General features: G+C 54.8%; 1 protein-coding gene across 2 annotated transcripts; it reads right to left on the bottom strand.

The window, feature by feature from the left end:
* Window positions 1-877: 877 nt before the first annotated feature.
* On the bottom strand, window positions 878-18,270 carry SLC27A1 (solute carrier family 27 member 1). 2 transcript variants are annotated; one of them, XM_033134044.1, is made up of 13 exons: window positions 18,054-18,270; window positions 16,362-16,529; window positions 9,334-9,728; window positions 9,044-9,205; window positions 8,875-8,944; window positions 7,883-7,974; window positions 7,698-7,807; window positions 4,854-5,063; window positions 3,997-4,123; window positions 3,735-3,872; window positions 3,499-3,663; window positions 2,964-3,110; window positions 878-1,669 (listed from the first exon to the last, which is right to left on the bottom strand). In XM_033134044.1, the coding sequence occupies exons 2-13, from the start codon at window positions 16,526-16,528 to the stop codon at window positions 1,512-1,514; spliced, it is 1,941 nt and encodes a 646-aa protein (XP_032989935.1). In that variant the 5' UTR covers window position 16,529; window positions 18,054-18,270; the 3' UTR covers window positions 878-1,511. The 2 variants fall into 2 exon arrangements, with proteins under 2 accessions (XP_032989935.1, XP_032989936.1); XM_033134045.1 differs by having other exon boundaries at window positions 18,072-18,270.
* Window positions 18,271-20,905: the final 2,635 nt, after the last annotated feature.

Genomic DNA, 20,905 nt, shown 5'->3' with positions numbered 1-20,905 from the left:
ACAGGCAGACTGCCCATCCCTCCCCTGGGACCACTGAAGCTGGTGCAAGGCTTTGTGAGGCCCCAGAGGCTACAGGGAGGTGGCAAGAATGCTGACCTGAGTCCCCATGTCCCCAGAAGACGTGCAGGTGGGAGAACAGGCAATGGGACAAGAAAAGGCCGTGTTTGCTTTGCTTGTGTCTGGTGAGCATGTTCTCTGCAATGAAGGTCCTGACTTCTAAGACTCAGACGTGTTCTGTGCCATGTGGGGACAGTGAACAACTGGGCTCCCATCAGGCACTGGATGCTCTGCAGGTTTATTTCTTAAATTCAACTAGGAAACAACCTTGGTGCTTTGAAAGGCCCACGTGAAACAACGCACGGTCACTCACTACTGGCCCCACTGTTACAAGATGCTGGACAATGCTGCTGGAGGGACTGATGTGTGGTCAGGGTGGCCGGTCCCAACAAGAGTCCGGGATTAGCCACCAACAAAGGCGATGGGGATGTCCAAGCCATCTCAATCGGGTTATCTGGGATGTCACCACCAACACAGAGTCTGGGCTGTCCCTAGCAAGGCCAGCAGGGACATTCAATGGCTGGAACCCGAGGCCATCTCAGAAGCCACCAACAGCAGATATCCCCCCTCTCCCAAAGTAGCCACACTGGATGGGGACATCCAACAGGCCCTTGCCAGCGTGAGTATCTGACTGGTGAGCCAAGCAGCCACCTAGCACAGTCTTCAGGGCCCCTCCAGCAGGAGCTCCGTGGAAATGCCTGAACAGGGACACCTACACAGGGTAACATCCAAGTGGTCACCATTGATTCTGGAAGCTTCCAGGGCATCAGGAAAGGCAGACAGGGCACAGGAGACCCACCAGACTTTGGTACTTTGGAAAGTACCAAAGGCAACGGGCCCAACCTAGGAGCGATTTCCAGCTGACCTGGAGGTCCCTTGCCAATGACCCCTGCACCCAGTGTGGGATGGGAAGACCACCCCCAGCTCCTCCACTTGGCTGGGAGGGCCAGGGGCCTGCCTGGAGTTCACACAGGGCTACCACATCCTGGAACCCAGCAGCCTCATGAGGCCTGGACTGGGTGGGGGCCCTTAAGGCACAGCTGAGAGGGAGGTGGGGGGGCCCCATTCTGGGTCTAAGATCCAACGGGGATGACAGATGGAGGCCCCATGCAGGCCACAGCTCCCAGGAAATGTCTGCTCTGCATTTGACAGCACAGGGGAAGAGAAAGGGAAGAGATGGAGGAAAAGAGGAAGACGTAAGGGCAGATGGGCACAGCAGGGAAGCTGAGGCCAGGAAGCAGGGAGAAGAGACACAGACACAGGAGCAGAAAAAGGCAGGGCAGGGCAAGAAGAGAGCGCAGGGGGCCAGGCAGAGGACAGTGAGGGAAGGGGAGAGACACGGGTTCTTCCCGGGGTCCAATTTCTCGGCCCCAGGACAGGGCAGAGCTGTCTGGCTCCAGCCCACCTTGCTTGCCAGGCCTGGCCAGGAATCTCTAGACAGCAGAGGAGGAGTGTCAGAGGGCAAAGGCACCCGAGCAGATGCGAGCGTAGACATCCTGGTCCAGGGGCAGATAGTGTCCCTGCTTCAGGTCCAGGAAGAAGAGCCGGTCCGAGGTCTGGCGTGGGTCGAAGCCCTCGTGCTGCAGCCGCGTCTTCTGGATCTTGAAGGTGCCTGTGGGGGTGTGGGTGGAGGTGGGAGGGGTAGGGACTCAGCAGGGGGCTTCCAGGAGCCCCAACTCACCATCTTCTCCTGCTCCTCCAGACTTCTGCATAGGCCAGCCTCTCATCTGGGAACATTCTTCCCCATGTTGCCTGCCCAATTCCCTCCTGTCCTTCAGATTCCAGCTTCATGCCCCCTCCTCCAGGGAGGCCTCTTTGACCACCCCCATCACAGCCTGAAACTGGGTACTCCCTTCCTGGACACCTGTCCACCCCCCAAGAGATGAAGGCAGGGCAAGGTCTGTCACAATAGGTTAGGGGTCAGCAACTTACAGCCCAGGGCAACTTAGAGCCCAGCAACTTACAGCCCTGGCCATGCGTGGGCCAAGTTTGGCCCACCGCCTATTTTTGTAGATAAAGTTTTGTTGGCACAAAGCCATGCCCATTCATTTATACACAGTCTAGGCTGCTTTTGTACTACAGGGCAGAGCTGAGTTGTTGGGGCAGAGACTGTATGGCCAGCAAAACTGAAAATACTTACTATCCAGCCTTTCAAGAAATGTTTGCACTCCCCCAGTGGACAATTAAAGAAGAGTTTTATGCAAGATAAGGGTTGGGGTTAGTATTAAAAGGTGAGGAAGGATACCTGTGCGTTCTAGAGTTGGGAAGGTTTGTTTTTTTAAAACAAAACTTCAAAAGCACAAACCTAAGACTTTTTTTTTTTTTTTTTTTTTTTTAAGGAGGATGCAGCTCAAAGTGGCCCATGCAGGGATCGATTGGTATTGGTGGCAACGTGTGCTGAACAACTGAGCTAACTGGCCACCCCAGATTTTTTTTAAAGGATAAGTATGTGTCAAAACTAAGTATTTCTTTTGAACAAAGGCCATGGTGGACAAAGTAAACAAACTCCCAAATAGGAGGAGAAACTTACAATGTCTGAAATTGCTAAGGAATTAACATCCAGACACCATTATGAGGAATTCCCACAAATCAAAAAGAAAGAGAGAGGCAATACAAAGATGGACGAAAGATGTGAGAAAGATCAGAGGTGTGAGATGATTTGCTCAAATTTCCTCGTCATCAGAAAAATGAAGAGACACACAACACTGCAGGACGCCTAGTGGGGGTGGGAGTGAGCAATGGAAATAAATAACTATATAAATAAAACAAGAGATGGGTCCTGCACAAGCCCACAGTGCCTGCTGGCTGTGAACCATTATGTCAGACTTGGCCCCAGGGGCCTGAACCAGAACAAACACGTACATGATTGCTGAACCAACAGACTTGGGGGTGGGGGGCACGCGCACCTGTGGTGTCCACCTGGGGTAGGAGGCGCAGGAAGATGGGCCTGGCATAGGGCGCCAGCACCTTTTGCATCTCCTGGTACAGTGCGTTGGGACTCAGCTGGCTGTGGGGGTCCGCGATGGCTGCCATACCTGCTTTGCCTTCTACTCCTAGAGACAGAGGCTCGGTTGAGAACACCATCTCTCACCCCACCATGGGACGAGATATACCCTCAAACAGCGGCCCCTGGCCTCTGATCTCCAGTCCCTTCCACCTGGGCTAACACTCGCCAAAGCAGCAAACATTCTGTTGCGCTCCTGCTGCACTCCTGCAACCCTGGATCAGAGTCCCTTTTAATAATTCCATTTTTCTGGATGGGGAAACAGGCTTAAGTCACACATGAGGGGTGATTCTAGATCCAGTGACTCCCACCGGGCTGGTGTTTGCAGTTGGCCAGGTTGTGCATTGCCCAAGGGCCCCTGTGCTTCCAAGCTCCTCTTGATTGGGCTTCTCTGGGGCTGCCCATACCCTAGGACCACCCCAGAAGGCCCAGCTTGCCTGGCACAGCCACCCCGTACACAGCTACATCTGTCTGGCCCAGCAGGCGGCTCAGCACACCCTCCACCTCAGTGGTGGAGACATTCTCCCCACGCCAGCGGAAAGTGTCCCCACTGCGGTCCCGGAAGTACATGTAGCCCAGTTCATCCATCACCAGCACGTCACCTGGCAGAGGGGAGAGGGGCAGGTGAGAGGGCAGCCACCATCCCCACAGCCAGCCCCCAGAATGTGCATACCTGAGAGGTAGGCGCTGTCACCCTTGTGAAAGACGCTCTGGGCAATCTTCTTGCTGGTGGCACTCTCGCTGATGTAGCCATCGAAGCGACGCAGTGGGTCCTGCTGGTTGATCTGGCCCACAAGGAGACCGGGCTCCCCTGGGGAGAAGGCCACCTATCCTCAGGCTGCACTGGGTGGACAGGGGGTGAGGGCCCCAGCTCCCAGAGGACAGGCTTAAATCGCACATGAGGGGTGATTCTAGATCCAGCTGTGTGCACTCACCAGCCTGGCATGGGATACAGAGACCCTGGGCATCCCGCAGGAGTTCCATGGTGTCCTCATTGACCTTCACCAGCCGGATGGGGTATACGTGGGGCAGAATGCGGCTGTTGAAGCCACAGGAGCCAACCTGGGATAAGGCAACTGAGTTGGCAAGGAGCCCTGGGGTGACACACTGTCCTCCCGGACGCCTTGCCTCGTCTGCCCCAGGGCCTGGAAGAGCATTCCCAGGGTCACCCCAGCTAATGACCTGGGGTGATCTGAAAAATAAGGGTATTAAGTGGAGTGATGCCCCCTGCAGAACTCATGCCCCCTCCATCGCCACTTCCTGGTCTATAAAACCCTCTACACGGGCAAGAAGTGGGCACCTGGAGTGATCCTGGAGCCCCGTGGGGGGACCGACAGAGCTCATCTGTGCACAGAGCTGCCAGTGGGGGGCGCTGCACTGAGCTCAGGATGTTGGATAAGCATAACACACCCGATGAGCTGTTAACCACTTTTACAGAAGAGGAAACTGAGGCCCAAGGAGCCTGAGAGACTTGCCCAGTAGGAGGGAATCAGCACCTCACCTCTACCCTAAGTGACTCTGAGCCCTGCTCTCCCTGCCACTTCCCCAGGTGTAAACTGAGGCTCAGAAAGGCTGAGGCCCGTGCCCAGGGCACACAGCCACACCATGGACTTGAACGCAAGGGCGACAATCACATGATTAACTGCACGCTAGAGGAGGGTCCCCGTGTGCCTTTGGTGGGGAGGAGTCCCAAGAGATTCCCCCTCCTCCACCCATACACCCCCTCCTGTGGACCCCGGGGCCACAGGGATCCTTATACCCCGACCTACGGCTGGCGCCCCGCTGTGCCTACCTTCCCGTCCATGTTGGCGATGCTGCAGTTGCACTCCGTGGCACCATAGAACTCGCCAATCTGGCGCACGCGGAAGCGCTTGGTGAACTCCTCCCAGATGGCCGGCCGCAGCCCGTTGCCCACGGCCAGGCGCACGTGGTGCCGTCCCTCCGCCTCTCGCACTGGCTGCTTCAGCAGGTAGCGGCAGATCTCCCCGATGTACTGGACCACCTGGCAGAGGGGGAGCACTCCATGAGCGGTCACGAGAGCTGGAGGAGAGCTCGACACCCCAGGACACCTTCCCGCACCTGGAGTGCTATAACAAAATGGCCCCTAAGGATGGTAACTGGGGAAACAGCTCAGTCCTCTCAAGGGTACTGGATGTGCCTTCTATGCGAGTGGATGCATCTGGGTCCCCCCACTCCCCTCTGCGGTCTCTATCCCCATGCTGCTTCCTGGGGGCACCTCCTGCACCCCACACAAGGCAGGAAGGCAAGCCACAGTGCTGACACCCCACAAAGCCACATCAGCCCAGAGCCCGTGTGCTCTCTGCTGTCCCATGCTGTCCCCGAGAGCCCAGCCAGTTGAGCCCAGGCTGTCCAGGCTGCCCCTGGGATGGGACCACTGTCAGGCATGTGCTCAATGCCGCCTCCCTGAAGTCACAGCAGACCCAGCACCAGTTGTCCACGGAGTCACCTGCTCATTGGCGCCCCGTGAAGGGGGCACCTGGACAGGCGCTGGGAGGGGATCATCAACCTTGGACCCCCAGCTATGACTCTGGTGTCAGGGTGTCTTTGTACACTCAGGGTATACATCTGAGTGGGTGTGGAGAGACAAAGGTACTTTGTCTTAACCACGTTCACTTAACCGTTTCTAAGTGCACAGTTCACTGGCATTAAGTACATTCACATTGTTGAACAACCATCCCACCATCCATCTCCAGAACTTTTCATCTTCCCACACAGAAACTCTGTCCCCATTAAACACTAACTCCCCGTTCCCCCTCCCCCAGCCCTTGGCACCCACCATTCTACTACGGTGTTTCCCCAAAAATAAGACCTAGCCAGACCATCAGCTCTAACTCGTTTTTTGGAGCAAAAATTAAGACCAGGTCTTATATTAATTTTTGCTCCAAAAGACGCGTTAAGAGCTGATGGTCTGGCTAGGTCTTATTTTCGGGGAAACACAGTACCTGTCTCAATGAATCTGACTCCTCTAGGGACCTCATATAAGTGGGATCACACAGTATTTGTTCCTTTGTGTCTGGCTTATTCACTTATCATAATGTGATCAAGGTTTGCCCACATTGTACCATGTGTCAGAATCTCCTTCCTTTTTATAGCAGAATAATAGTCCATTGTATGGATGGGGAAATATTTTGCTCTTCCATTCATCTGTCGACAGATACTTGGGTTGCTTCCATATTTTAGCTATTGTGAATAATGCTTCTATGAACATGGCTGTACAAATATCTCTTTGAGACCCTGCTTTTAAATCTTTTGTTTTAAAAACAGTCCTCACAAAACACAAATAGACACACAGTATGATTCCAATTACAGGAAATGTCCAGAACAGGCAAATCCGGAGACAGAAAGCAGATTGGTGGTTGCCAGGGGTTATTAGGGGGGGATGGGGAGTGACTGCTCAAGGGGAGGGGGTTCCCATTTGGATGGAAATTTTCTGGAACTAAACAGAGGTAATGGTTGCACAACACTGAATGTACTAGATGTCACTGAATTGTTCACTTTAAAATGGCTAACTTTATTTATGTGAATTTCACCTCAGTTTAAAAAACAAAAATAGTCCTCATCTTTCAGAGATTTTCCTGAAACATCTACGCAAAAAGCACATTGCTGTCTGGTGGCTTCACAACAATACAGAAAAAGGAATGTGGGTGGGGCGTGAAGGGAGCAGGACAGAATGGTTGATGGCCCCTGGAGCCAGTGACAGGTGCTTGGGAATCCCCAATACTTTGCTGTCCACATTTGTATGTATTTGTAACTCTCAATAATTACATTTTAAAAACCAGACTCTGCATTTCAAGATTCAGATTAGCAATTTTCCCCAAGACCTCTCCTTCAAGTGGAGCATAAATCCTCAAAAGCAGAGCAGAACACAGTCATTGCCCCACAGGGTACCCCAGGATGCCCTGCCCAGAGCCCCTGCCCTGCCCAGCTGTGTGACCTGGGCAAGTGGCTGAACCTCTCTGGGCCCCACCTGTCCAAGGCAGGGTGGTACCTGCCAATTTGCCAGTCCTTTGGCACACCCCATTCTCTCCCAACCTTCCCTCCTTCCTGCTGGAGAAATGGGCTAGCACCTGTATTTCTACCCCAACAGCACTAAAATTCTTGGCCTGGGTTCTTCTCACTGAGGGGAGGAAAAGAGAGGAAGGGATATGTCTTAGCCCACCTGCTCTCCAGGACTGCAGATGTCCTCCTCCTCCTCTGCCTCATGCTCACCCCATCTGAAAGCCCCCATACCTTGTGGCCTTACAGAGCCCAGGGCAGCGATTACACCCACTGGTCTCATTTCCATGCAGCCACCCACAGGGAAGACCCTCCCAGACAGGGACCAAGGCACAGGGGGGCAGTGCCTTAGGGAACTCAGGCAACCTGGGCCCCATCCCAGCTGTGTTACAAGCCTCAGTTTCCCAATCTGCAAAATGGGCATGATGCCTTTGCCCACTTCCAAGTGGTTATGAGGAGCCAGTGAGTTTACATATGGACGGTTTAACCCTGCGCTGGATATAGAGCACATGCTCAAGAAACACTGGCCACCCTTCTGTCCCCATCAAGGGGTCCTGAAGAGGAGGGGGGAGCAGGCAGTGCCATCATGGTGGACCCACAGGACGGGGTGGGGCCTGACCGTGCAGTTGTACTTGACGCAGTCATCCCAGAAGCGGCTGGCTGAGAACTTCTTGCGGAGGACGACGGTCAGCCCGTAGATAAGACACTGCCCCACGCCCATGATGTTCCCTACAGAGGCCAAGCTTGGTGAGAGGTCCCCAATCCTCAACCCCACCCAGCCCTGCCCAAGCCTCCTCTTCGTACCTGCTGAGTGGTACAGGGGCAGGCAGTCGTAGAGTACATCTGCCACCCGCATGCTATAGGCATGGTGGCCGAATGCTGCGATGCGATAGTACCTGTGGGTGCAGGGAGTGCAGGGGCTGGGACTACAGTCCCCCAGGGTATGGGAGTGAGGGGATAGAGCTGGGAATGGGGACACAGCAGGGAGCCAGGCTGAGCCAGCCCAGCTCGCAGGGGGTTGGTGGGAGACGCACATGCAGCAGATAAAGAGAAACTTTCCATAATGTTGGGTGCCCTGAGGAATGTCATGGGGAGAGGAGACAGAGAGGCTGAAGGTGACACAGCCAGGGAGGGTGGGGGAGCCTTTCTGGAGAAGCGACGCTTGAGCTGAGACCTAACCAGAAGAAGCTGAGGAGGCAAGCTAAGGAAGGGTACCGACGTGGTGGGCATAGCACGAGCAAAGGCCCTGAGGCCAGAAGGAGGTTGGCCTGTCTGAGGAAATGCGAGGGGCCAAGAAGGGAGTGAGTAAGGGGTAGAGAGGAAGAAAACGACATCAGAGAAGTGGTAGGGCCACACATAACAAATGGGGATTTTTATTCTGAGGGCCGCGGACCCCAGCACAGGGAGGTTTGGCACAGGGGAGGTATGATTTAGGACTCTAAACACTCCTGTGGCTGCTGAGGGGAGCAGAGCCACCAGGTACAGCAGTGGGGGCAGCAGGAGGCCGAGGAGGGGTTGGGGCGGGTCCAAGTGGAGTGGCGGTATGTGGAAAAAAGTGGACAGATTGAGGGGACAGGCTCTGCTGAAAGGCTGGATGTGGGCAAGAGGTGGGGCAACGAGGGGCCCCAGAGCACCAGGCCTAGGGCCCCACTGCATCCTGGGATGGGCCTTGGTTTGTATGGGGTTGGGATCAAGATGCCCACAGACCCCAACAGGAGCTAGGGTTTGGGGGTCAGGCTGTAGAGAAGGTCTGGAGTTACTCTCTGGGCTGAGGACAGTGCCCAAGGGCCCCTTACCTGCTGTGCACGACAATGGCAGCCTTGGGCAGCCCCGTGGTCCCTGACGTATAGATGTAGAAGAGTCGATCTGTGGGAAATGTGAGTGTTGGGAACTGGGTGCTGGGCAGACGGAACGAGGGGACAGGATGGGCATTAGTGGCGGAGGGGGCCCCTACCCTGGACTCACCATCCATGCCTTTGCCAGGGGACTGGGCCAATGGGGCTGTGGACGCCTCCTTTAGCATTGGGTCCAGGAGCTGGGTGTCTGGACAGACACCCTCAGGACTCAAGTCTCCAGAGCAGAACTTGAGCAGACTCTTCCCCAGCTGTCCGCTCACCTCAGCCACCGCTACAGCCCGAAACAGACATGTCACGATCAAGGACGGGCAGGCCCTTCCCAAGGACTGGGCTGCACGATCTGCCTGCCCCAGGCAGCCCCAGGCCCCTGCCCAAGATGATGCCCGCACCCGGCCTCACCCGCTGCCAGCTCCCCTCCGAAGATGAGGGCCTTGGCGCCCGAGGTGCCCAGGCAGAAGGCCAAGGGCTCACGCCGCAGGTTGACATTGAGCAGTGCAGCCTCCACGCCCACCTTGGCCAGGCCCAGCCACAGCCCCACGAACTCGGGTCGGCCCTCCAGGAAGATGGCCACCACGTCGCCTGGCACGAGGCCCAGCTGGTGGAAGACGTTGGCCACGGCATTGGAGTAGGCATCCAGCTGAGCGAAGGTCCAGCACGCGCCACTGCCTGCATCCACCAGGGCCAGGCGGTCAGGCTGCTGCCGTGCCACAACCTGGAAGATCCGCGGGATGGTGTGGTGGGCGCGCTGGTGCCGCCACAGCTCCAGGCGCACGCGGATCAGCACAGAGAGGCCGCTGGGAGGGGGGACGGAGGGCATGGTGTCACTGGGCACCAGGCCCAGCCCCGGGATGACCCCCGCCCCCAAGCCTCCATGTCCCCATCTGGAGAAAGCAGAGAAAAAGTTCCCTGCACCCCTGAGGGCGGTGAGGGTTCAAAGAAGACCCTTTGATTGGTGGGTCTCTCAGGGGACTAAAGGCCATTTACCAACCAGCCCAGAGGACATGGATTCTCAAAGCTGGCCAGGCCGTGCGGTACAAATCAGAGTAGCTCTGCCTTCCTCCATCCAGCTTGCTCGGTGACCCTGAGAGAGCCGGGGCCTAGTCCTGTCTTCATGTCTCTCCCCTGGGACGTCCCAAGTGCCCCACGCTGAACTCTCACCACCTCTAGCTTCCACTCCTCATGCTCCACCTGCCCCAACCAGGGCCCAGGGTCCAGCCCTGAGCTGGGCGGCTGCTGCACCCTCAAATTACTCGATGGCACTAGGCACAGGAGGCCAGGGAAGAGGAGGCCTCTGCCCCAGGAGAAGCTAGAAGACCTGTTAGTAGAGAGATGGAGGAGCTGCAACGTGATGAACGTTTGAAGTAGGTGTCTTACTTCCCCTTCCCCACCTGCTAGTGGCTACTACCATGTTCCCCCAAAAATTAGGTCTTATTTTTGGGGAAACACAGTAGGAGGGAGCAGGACCCCCAACAGGAAGTAGTCAGGTCTCTCCATGATCATGTGGAGGTAAGCAGCCACCACGGATGCCAGGCTGTCAGATGAGTAAGAAATGAACTATTTTGTTGTTTTAAGTAAACAAAAATTGCTTCAGATCACAGAACCAAGAAATCCAGCATTTCTTAGGGCAGCAGCTCAAGAAACAAGTGGCTCCCCAGGCTTTAATGTGGCTCCCTGTCCCGCCACCCAGAGTCTCTGGCTCTGAGAGGTAACCTTGAGCTGGGTTAAGCCACCGGCATTGGGGAATGGACTGTTCCAGCAGCTTGCTTTTCCCTAACCAATACAGGCATAGTCTCGACTTTGCCCCTACTCAGGCCTCAGCTCGCCATCCTGTCCCACCAGCTTTAATGTCAAATTCATTATCAAATCCATCCTTTGCATCCCCGCTATGTTCCCCCTGCCTCCTTGATTCCCTGCAATGGCTTCCTTATATCCCTGGACTCAACATGTCCACAGCAGACCTCAGCACTGACATTCATTCATTCATTCCCTCCTTCATTTACGCAGGCAGCTGATATGTACCAGTATCTATTGTGTGTGCTTGGCACTGTTTTCAGCTCAGATATGACCATATCTGACCCTCAGGGGCTCACAGTCCTCCCAGGAGAGAGAACCCCCTCCTCATACATGAACGAGCACAAGGGAAGTGCTCGCTGGTGACAAGGCCCTGACCGGTAATGCAGTCATAGTGACATGGACAGGGGCAGGGGTGGGAGTGGCCCTGGAGACAGGCAAGCAGGTAATGCCTGCGCAAGGCCTGACCAGGCTAGAAGGAGTAGCCATGGGGAAAGCTGGGCTGCACAAGCAGTGCAAAGAGCATGGGGAGGGAATGGGCCTGGGGAATGAGGCACATTTGAGAACCAGAGCAGAGGTCAGTGTGGCGGGAGTCAGGTGAGAGGGAGTGGAGAGAGATGAGGTCCCGGTGGGAAGGTGGGTTTGTTACGGGAGAGGATATAGAGGCCTCTAGTATCTGCAGTTTTTAAAAACAAGGGGTCAGGGTTCTGATGAGATTTATGAAACTTCCTGCTTGGCTCACACTGCTTACCCTGGAGGCCCCTTCAGGTGCTAGTGGGAAAGTACTAGGGTTTTGTATGGTCCTTGTGACCCTGCGGAACCCCAGCAACCAAACACATGCCACCCACCAGCCCTGAGCTATGCGTAGCCCCAAATGCCTGCCCATTCACTGGGGTCCTCCCAGCACCCTCGCTGCTCCTGCCCCCCACCCTAAAGCCTCCCAGGGCTCTGCCCTTGCACTGTGCCCACTGCTCTCCCATGACAGCAGAGATTCCCCAAATGGGGCCAGACTGGGTCAGATTTACACGAGAGGTGAGAGTCATTCCCAGCATGGAACGGAACATGCGGGCCGAGGGTGTGGGGCAGGCATTTGCTGCTTGAGGTAACTGACTTCGAGTCTTTCATCCTGAAGCTTCTGTGACTTATTTAAAAGTGAAAATTACAAGTGAAAGTGGAAAGAAGAAAGCGAGCACCAGGTGCGGAACAGGATGGAAAATGTGTACATTTCTAGGCACAGAGAACAAGACGAGATCTGTACAGATTTCCATAACCAAATCTTGGGAAAGAGACACTGAGGAAATAAATTGCAGGGCTGGGGGCAGTGAAGAGAGGGCAATTTTTCCTGCACAGCCCTCTAGAACATTTGATTTTTGTAACATGTATTATATATTAACTATTACAAAAAATCAGTAAAGACATAAAATATTAAAAGTTAGCTGTTTACACATCCACCTGCCTGGTCGGAGCCCCATGGCTCATCCATTCAACTAATAAATAGAGTAGCTAAGATGAGCAGCCTCTGCGTTTCTTGAGTACCTACTATGTGCTGGACACTGTGCTAACCTTACGACTACTCTCCAAAGCAGTGTCCTAAGATCCCCATTTGTCAGATGATGGATGAGCTGCAAGCTCAGAGAAGTAAATTAGCACGCCCAAGGTCACACAAGAGACAGGGACAAAACAACCCAGAACAAGGTCCCCTGGCAGAATCCTTCCGCTCCTCTTCAGGCTGGCCACAAAGGCAGGCCAAGCGCGCCCATGGTGCACACAACAGGTGCTCAATTCATGCTTCTTGAAGGAGAGGCGTTGCATAAGGACTATTCTTACAGATGAAGGAATTGGGACGCAGAGGGCAATGGTCCACGGGCCAAGAAGGGGCACAGCCAAAGTCCACAGCTAGACATGCTGGGTCCAGCCACCAAGCTCCTGACCACCAGCTTACATAGCCACCAAGGCACCCACTGCCAGCTGATGGCATCAGAATCAACACATCTGAGTGCCTACGTGTGCCCAGCTGTCCTTCGAGTTTCCCTGATAAAAGACCCCAAGAATTCCATAGAAGTACTAGTGTTATAGCCATGGGGAGAGGGCCGTCAGCGAGGTTGGGAACCACAGAAAGCAGCCCCTGCAAGGAGGCTCCCCGTCCACAGATGACACAGCAAGAAAAAGGAACTGAGGCTGCAGCTGGTCACATTCCGGGTATGTGAGCCCTCAGAGCAGGGGCACAACCCTCAAGGCCTGTCGCCTGTCCATCCTGCCTTAGTCCCCACGCTCTCTGGAGCACACCCACACAGGCAGGCAGTGGACACCAGTGCTCTCAGCTCCAGCCACATGCCTGGGCAGCAGCCCAAGCCATCCCCACCCTGGGGACAAAGCGGCCACTCTCTGCTTCTGGGCCCTTCCCAAGACCTCTCTGAGTCCCTCTGCTCCTCTGCCCCCTCCTGTTTTCACCGGGGGCAGGAAGAAACCAACAAGGTTAAATGTGGTCAGATTTCATGCCATGATTACAGGACAAGTTGGGAGAACTGGGGCAGGGTGCTTAAATATTTTCTGAATCCAGGGTCCAAATGCAGGCCCCACCACCACCCCAGCACAGCACAGAGGCCAGGAACACAGACTGTGAAGCCCTACCCCTTCCTGGCTGTGTGTTCCTGGGCAAATGACCTCACCTCTCTGTGCCTTGGTTCACCAACATGTAAAATGGGGTTCATAAATATTCCTTCCTCACAGGGCTGGAAGAGCATTAGAACAGGGCCTGGTACACAGAGAGGACTATACAAGCTACATTAGTTAGCTACTAGTGCATAACAAATTACCCCCCAAGTTACTACTGGAAGTATTTATTATCTCACAGTTCCTGTGGGCCAGGAATCTGGGAGCAGCTTAGTGGGGTGGTTCTGGTTTGGGGTCTCTTGTAAGACTGCAATCAAGGTGTCAGCTAAGGCTGTGGTCATCTCAAGGTTTCACTAGCAGAGAATTCATTTTCAAGTTCATTTATGTGGGTCTCTCCACAAGGCTGCCCCACATCATGGCAGCCAGCTTTTCCCAAAGGGAGTGACCCAAGAGAAGGCACCCAAGATGGGAGCCACCGTCCTTTTTATTACCTAATCTCAGAAGTAATATCCCGTCACTTCTGCTGCATTCTATTCATTAGAAGTGAGTTACTAGGTCCAGCCCACTCTGAAAAGGAGGGGATCAAGTAAGAGCATGAAGACCAGGAGGTGGGGCCATCTGCAAGTCTGCCTCCTACAGAAAAGTGTGTCAAGCCCTATGTCAAAGACTTGGAGTGAACCCCGTTCCTGCCCTGTCCCCAGGGGAGACAGGGCTGGGCATGGCGAATCCTGCCTCCATGGGGCACAGCTGGGCCTGGGCAAGCCCAAGGAGGTAGGGAAGGACTGCCAACCATGCTCCTGTTGTGTGCAGACCTGAGTGGAGGCCCGGGCCACAGAGCTACAACAACCAACACAGTCTCCACCTGAGCCCCCACAGGGTCCACAGTCTAGTAGGGGGAGCGAGACCCAAGAATTAAAAGGCAAGAAAGCAGGCTCATTAGATAATTACAAATGATAAATGCTGCTAGTGTTACAAGTCGTTTTGGAACCTCACTGCCTGGGTACAAATCTTGTCCCCGTGAACTTGCCACCTGTGTGTGTGATCTTGGGCAAGTGACAAAACCATGTTGTACCTCAGTCTGCTCATCTGTAAGATGAGGACAACAGAGTACCCACTTTGAGGGATTGTTGGGAGGGTTTGAAGGAGTCATGTTTAGCACAGCACCTGGCATGAAGGGAGCCCTCTGTAAATGTTGGCTGCTCTGCCTGAGAGCAACAAGGTGCGCGTGTGGAGGGGATGGAGGGTCTGAGATGCAGTGTCAGGGAAGGGCTCTATGAGAACATGACATTTAGGCCATGGCATGATGAAAATGCAGAGTGAGGAAGAGTGATCTGGGCAGAGGGAACAGCAAGTGCAAAGGCCCTGAGGCTGAAACAAAGCTGACCATGTTTAGAAACAGCAAAGAGGGCAGTGTAGCTGCAAGAGTGACAAAAGAGAGGAGGTTGGGGACATGATCAGGAACCTCATGTGGTCTAGATTCTAAGGGCAACAAGGAGCCATGGAGGGGTGCTGAGCAGGAAAATTCAGCAACGTGTCCCCTCAGAGAGGCAGTATCATAAAGTGGCACCAGGCAGGAGGCCCAGTGTGTTCCAGGCAGATGGAGCAGCCTGAGTCTGACAAAGCAAGATGATTTGGGGTGGGGGTGGGGGGCCGATGGCTCAGTTGGTTAGACCAAGAGCTCTGAGCAGCAGGGTTACCAGCTCGATTCCCGCATGGGCCAGTGGGCTGTGCCTTCCACAATTAGATTGAAGGACAACTACTTGGAGCTGCTGGGCCCTTGAGAAATACACTGTCCCCCAATGTTCCCCAATAAAATTTATTTAAAAAAGGATGATTTGGGGGCCAGATGAACCTATGGGGAGAGGTGAGAGGGCAGGGGATAGGGCAGCAGGACCTCTGAAGGCTGAGTCTTTCTCCTGCAGAAAATGGGGGTTGTGGAGGATTAGTGAACAGAGAACACAGTCAAATCTGCAGGGGCATGGGCCAGAGCACGAAGAGGAAAGGACAGGTTCTAGAAGGTCAGAACCAGTCAATTTGCAGTGGAACTTTTCCCAGCTCCACACCATCCCTGATGCTCATAGAACTTGTTTTTTCCCCCTTACAATGGGTTAATCCCCCGTGTCCCCAGGAGGAGAAGGTGCCTGCAAAGGCACCAAGCCTGGCAGACCCACAGCAGGTGCTCACATACTCCCCCACACGGGGACTACTACTGAGATTTGCACCTATGGAGACCCCCAGCAACACCGATTTCACGCCAGGAGGATCCCCAACAGCTCCTTTGAGCAAACCCCTCAGAGACACCCCAGAGGCCTTCCAAGATGCCTGCACATGACACCAGAATCCCTTCCTGAGATCCCAGTCTCCAGAGACCACCAAACAAGTCTTGGAATACATAGCAACCTCTCCAGAGACCCTGAACAACCTCCAAAGTCCCACAAAGGCCCCAAACTCTCCAAGAGCCCCTGGCCACAGAGAAACTTATAAATGGCCCAGAAGAGGCACCCACCCTTCAAAGACCTTAAAAGTCCTTTACAGACACCCCAAGAACCCCTTTCATCCTCTCAAAAGCCCTAAATAGACCCAAAGTGTTTGGGAAGCCCCCACGGACCACTGGGTCAACCCTGTGAACTCCTAGGGACCTGCCAGAATCCCTGAAGAGCCCACAGAGGCCTTCCACAGTCACCAAGGCCCCACAAATAAAACCAAACACCAATCAGCCCCAGTTCTCTACCAACTCCCCACAGACTCCCAAGTTGCCCTCCATCCCTCTGTTGCCACAGCCTCAAGAACACTGAAACCTACTCATCTACCCCCAGAGACCTTCAAGCCGTCCCCTGCAGGTCCCCTCCTAACCCCTCAACCCGTCACTCCCTCAGGCCCAGGCCCAGCCCGTAGCCCCGCCCTCACCCAACCCCGCCCCCGTCTCCAAACCCTCCCTCCAGGCCCTCAGGGCCCCGCACTCTGTCTCTATTGTGTTAGCCCCCAGGGCGCACGGCCGGGGACCAGGCCAGGGCTGCACTCACAAGAGGTCGCGTCTCGCGGTCTTGCAGACGATGCGCAGGAAACGCCAGCCGCCGCCGCCCACGTACACGCCGAGCGCCGCCGCTGCGCTCCAGGTCCACGGCAGCCCCAGCAACCACAGGAGCACCAGCGAGGCTACGGAGGCCGAACCCGCACCCGGAGCCCGCATCCTGGGGAGGTGGAGAGCGCTGAGGCCTCCGGCCACTCCGGCCCCGCCCCCAGGGCTAGTTCAACCCCCTGGATGAGCTCCGCCCCCAAGGGCGAGTCCAGGCCGCCCGCTTGGAGCCGGGCCCCGCCCCCTACTCAGGCCCACCTGCTCCGAACCATACCCCGCCCCCATGCCTGGGATTGGCCACATCTCGGTTATATTCCGCCCCCAATAGGGCTCCGCCCCGTCCAAGGCTAAGCACAGGCCTCCTTGCTCCTAGCCCGACACACGCTTTTCCGCCAATCATTAGTACAGGCCACGCCCCCATACACATCTCTTCCACCCTGTCAGTCACTGTCAAGCCCAAGTCTCATGCCTTGACCTAGCTGTGGGACACCGGACCCAAGCTCCACCCTCACGACTTGGCCCCCAAGCCTGGGCTCCACCGTGTTCCCACCACAAACCCAGGCCCTTTCCAGTTACTCCAGCGGACCCCGTCCCTATGCCATGACCTTGTCGTTGTTCGCGGTTCCAGAATCCATCCCCTTCCTGACCCCAAGACTGTCCAACCACAGGTCCTGGGTTTTCCTGCACCACCTGTACCACCTGTACCATCCCGCCCCACTCATTGGGCTCCACCCCCAGGATAGACCTCTGACCCCGCCCATAAATACACGCCCCGCCCGTTCTGAGCCAGACTCCGCCCCCAGTCCTGGGCCTGGCTGGCATTCCCAGCCACAGGTTCCATCCCAGGTCACCCGCTCCACCCTCCGGACCTCCCTCAGGCCCACCAAGAGCCCTAGGCCCCGCCCCACCTGCCCGCCCAGGCCCACCCCAAGGTCCTCTTCCGACCAGTCTGGCTCAGAGCCCCTCAGCCGCATAGCGGAGGCCCGCCCCCTTCTGGAGGCCACGACCACAGAGAGGGCACCTGGACCAGAGAGACAGCAGCTATCGAGACCCGGAGGCTAGAACGGTCCGGTTTAGACAGCCGCTGTCTCCATGACAACGAAGTTTCGCCCGCCCCACGCGGAGCGTTTAGGAAACGCTTGCTTCCCGCAACCGAAAGGCGTGGCTCCTTGGCGCTCGCAGTCCCGCTCTAGATGGCATCCAGGACTCCTACCCTGGGGGACTGGGAAATTGCAGCCTGTACTGGATTCTTTCCCCAGCTTGTCCTAAATCCAAGCCCAAAGCCTTTTCAATCTTAAACCTACATTCCAGGGACCCAGGCAGTTCTAAACTCACACCCTAGAGTCCCAGAAGTTTCTAAATCCAAACTCAACCTTAGTGTGAAAGATATATTTCAAGGACCTATCTAATCCCAAATCCATATCCCAAAATCTTGTCAGTTAAGTCTCAATGTAACACCCCAGGAGACCAGGGAGAACAAAATCCTGGGAGAACACACACTAGGCCCCCAGCCGCCCACAGGAGTCCTTTATTTGCACCCCAAGGTCCTAAATGCTCACCCAGAGACCCAAAAGCCTCACTCCAGATCAGGAGGGGCCTGCTCTGTCCTGACTGCACACTGCCCTATGCCCTGGCTGACCTGGAGCCGCTCACAGACCCTCAGTTTTGGCTGCTCCCTCGCAGGCTCCCAGAAGCTCAGGCAGGAGGCAGGCACGGATGACCAGGTCAAGACAGAAAACCCCAAACCTAACCCCAGCAGGTGGGCCCTAAGTGGTGGGGGCGTTGGAGAAGGGGGTCTCCGTTTCTGCAGACTCCTGAGCCCTGCTGTGCCCGGGCTGTGTCCACGCGGGCCTCAGCCTTGGATCCCTCCCTGCAAGCTCCTCCTCTTCTGGCCCCCTGCCCACCCCACCCCTGCTTGTTTTCTGCCCTGCTTGGCCGACCTTCCCTGTGCTCTTCTTGGGAGGCGGCCCAGGCCTGCTTCCAGCACCATTTGAGGACAGCGCTGGGCAGGCACTCAGAGTGGTGGAACGGGGGGCTGAGGAGGCAGATCCGGAGGACAGGCCCTGAGCCAGCCACTGGCCCACTACTTCCTTGGCCAGGAGTCAGTGGAGCCGCAAGGACCAGTAACTAGCTGGACTCTTATCCTGCCCGGTAGCATTATTATGATTACTCCTATTTTGCAGGTAAAGAAACTGAGGACTGGAGCTGTCCCGACAGCTCCGAGTTGAAATTCACTAATTCACAAATGTGGGTTGAGAGCTTGCCCTTCCTCCTCCTCCCCTTTCCTTCTCCCTAAACTACTCCTCCCCCTTCTCCTTCTTGCCCTGATTTCCCCCCTCTTCTCCGGCGTCCTCCCTCTCGTCTCCTCTCTCCTCCTCCCCCTCTTCTTGTTTCTTCCTCCCCTCCCCCTTTCCTGCACTTCCCCTTTTGTTCCCCCTCCCCTACTTCCTTCCCTTCCTCCACCCACTCCTCCTTCCCGCTCTGCTCCCTCTATACCTCCTCCTCCCATCCCCACTTCACCTCTCCTCTGTCTTCTCTCCTCTCTCTCTGTCCCCACCCCCTTACCCTCCTTCTTTTCTCCCCCTTTTTTTTGCCTCTTCTTCTTCCCCTTATCTCACCAAGTACACTGAAAGTCCGGACTGAAGAGTAAACTTGACTATCTCTTACAGCTCGACCCACAGCTCCTGGAGATACTCTTAGGAGTCCTCAGTCCGCAATCTTGAAATCCAAAAGGCTCTGGAAACCCAACTTTTACTTAAGGTGGTGTCACAACTAGAGAGAGGGGACCACTTCCCCCTGTGCTGACCCAGGCTGTTTCCATTGATTATCGCTTTTTATGCCTCTTTATCCCTTTACATAAGGGCTACCCCTCTCCCCCAGGGACGTCATGCAACACACGGCAGCTTTTGCCCTCAGTTACTTCCTAAGATACCAAAAATTTCTAATGCCAAAACACGTGACCTTAAAAATCAAACAGCTATTTTACCAGCAAAAATAGGTTTATTCGAGAACAGCAAAGAATTGAAATTTGGGACAAGCAAGCTATTGCAAAAGCCATAGGCAAGTCCCACGAAGGAAGGAAATGTTATTTTATGGAGAAAAAAGAAGAAATTGGGAAGGATTGTTTTGAGGGAAAGTCCAATGAAGAAAAGTGAGAGTTCAGGGAGATAACCGTTTCTCATTGGCTGGGTTACTAGGGTAGTCGATGTCTTGTAAGAGACGCAATGTACATCTTTTCCTGTTGGCGTCTGTAATTGACATCGAGTGGTTCTGTGTGAGAGCGCCCCCTTATGGCCCTCTCTCTCCATTTTAGTGAGATTTCCCTTTATTCATTTTCACACACAACTGTCCTCAGGGATTCTGGATGAACAATTAAGGAATAATCCTATCCCCACTTCACTGAAGGAGAAACTGAGGCCTATAGAGGAAGACAGAACTCAGGCTGCAGGGCTAAACCAGGCTCTGCCCCTCTTTAGCTGGGTGGCCTTGGGCAGGTCACCTCTCTCCTCTACCTTGCCTGCTTTCTGGGTGATAACTCCTGCCTCCCAGGGCACTGTGCATCAAATATTTATTGATCACCCACTGCACAAAGATTGAAGACAAGGGGCTTCTCATCTGGAGAAAAAAGGGGCCAGATACACAGTGGGTGTTGGGGCACAGCCTGATGGCCGTCTCCCTTCCTGGGGTGACTCCAGGACCACAGCAAAGGGAGTTCTTCAAACTTTCCAGAAGGAGAGAAATGAAGCATACATTGAAATAAAATACCAAGATATCGTAGCATGGGGATTTCACGATAAGTAGAACATGAGCAACATATGGGAGTGAGCGATTTCTCTACCATAGTCAAGTGCCCACCACAATAGGGATATGAGCTTCCTGGGGCTGCCATAACAAAGGACCACAAACCGGGTGTCTTAAAACAACGGGAATTTCTTCTCTCACAATTCTGGAGGCTGGAAGTCCAAAATCAAGGTGTCTGGATTTTCTAGGAGAGAATCCTTCCTGCCTCTTCCAGCTTCCGCAGGTTCCAGGTGAGCTTGGCTTGTAGCCACATCACCCCAATCTCTGCCTCTGTCTTCACATGGCCTTCTCCTTGCATGTCTGTGTCTTCTTCTCTCTCTCTCTTTTTTTTTTTTAAGATTTTATTGGGGAAGGGGATTAGGACTTTATTGGGGAACAATGTGTACTTCCAGGACTTTTTTCCAAGTCAAGCTGTTGTCCTTTCAGTCTTAGTTGTGGAGGACGCAGCTCAGCTCCAGGTCCAGTTGCCGTTGCTAGTTGCAGGGAGCGCAGCCCACCATCCCTTGTGGGACTCTAGGAATTGAACTGGCAGCCTTGTGGTTGAGAGCCCACTGGCCCATGTGGGAATCGAACTGGCAGCCTTCGGAGTTAGGAGCATGGAGCTCCAACTGCCTGAACCACCAGGCCGCCCCCTCCTCTCTGTCTCTTATAAGGACACTTGTCACTGAATTTAGTACCTATCTAGATAAT

The sequence above is a fragment of the Rhinolophus ferrumequinum genome, chromosome 18 (genome assembly GCF_004115265.2).
Source record: "Rhinolophus ferrumequinum isolate MPI-CBG mRhiFer1 chromosome 18, mRhiFer1_v1.p, whole genome shotgun sequence".
Classification (NCBI taxonomy): Eukaryota; Metazoa; Chordata; class Mammalia; order Chiroptera; family Rhinolophidae; genus Rhinolophus; species Rhinolophus ferrumequinum.
The sequence above is the reverse complement of the archived record's forward strand: the minus strand, read 5'-3'. Positions and strand labels throughout refer to the sequence as shown.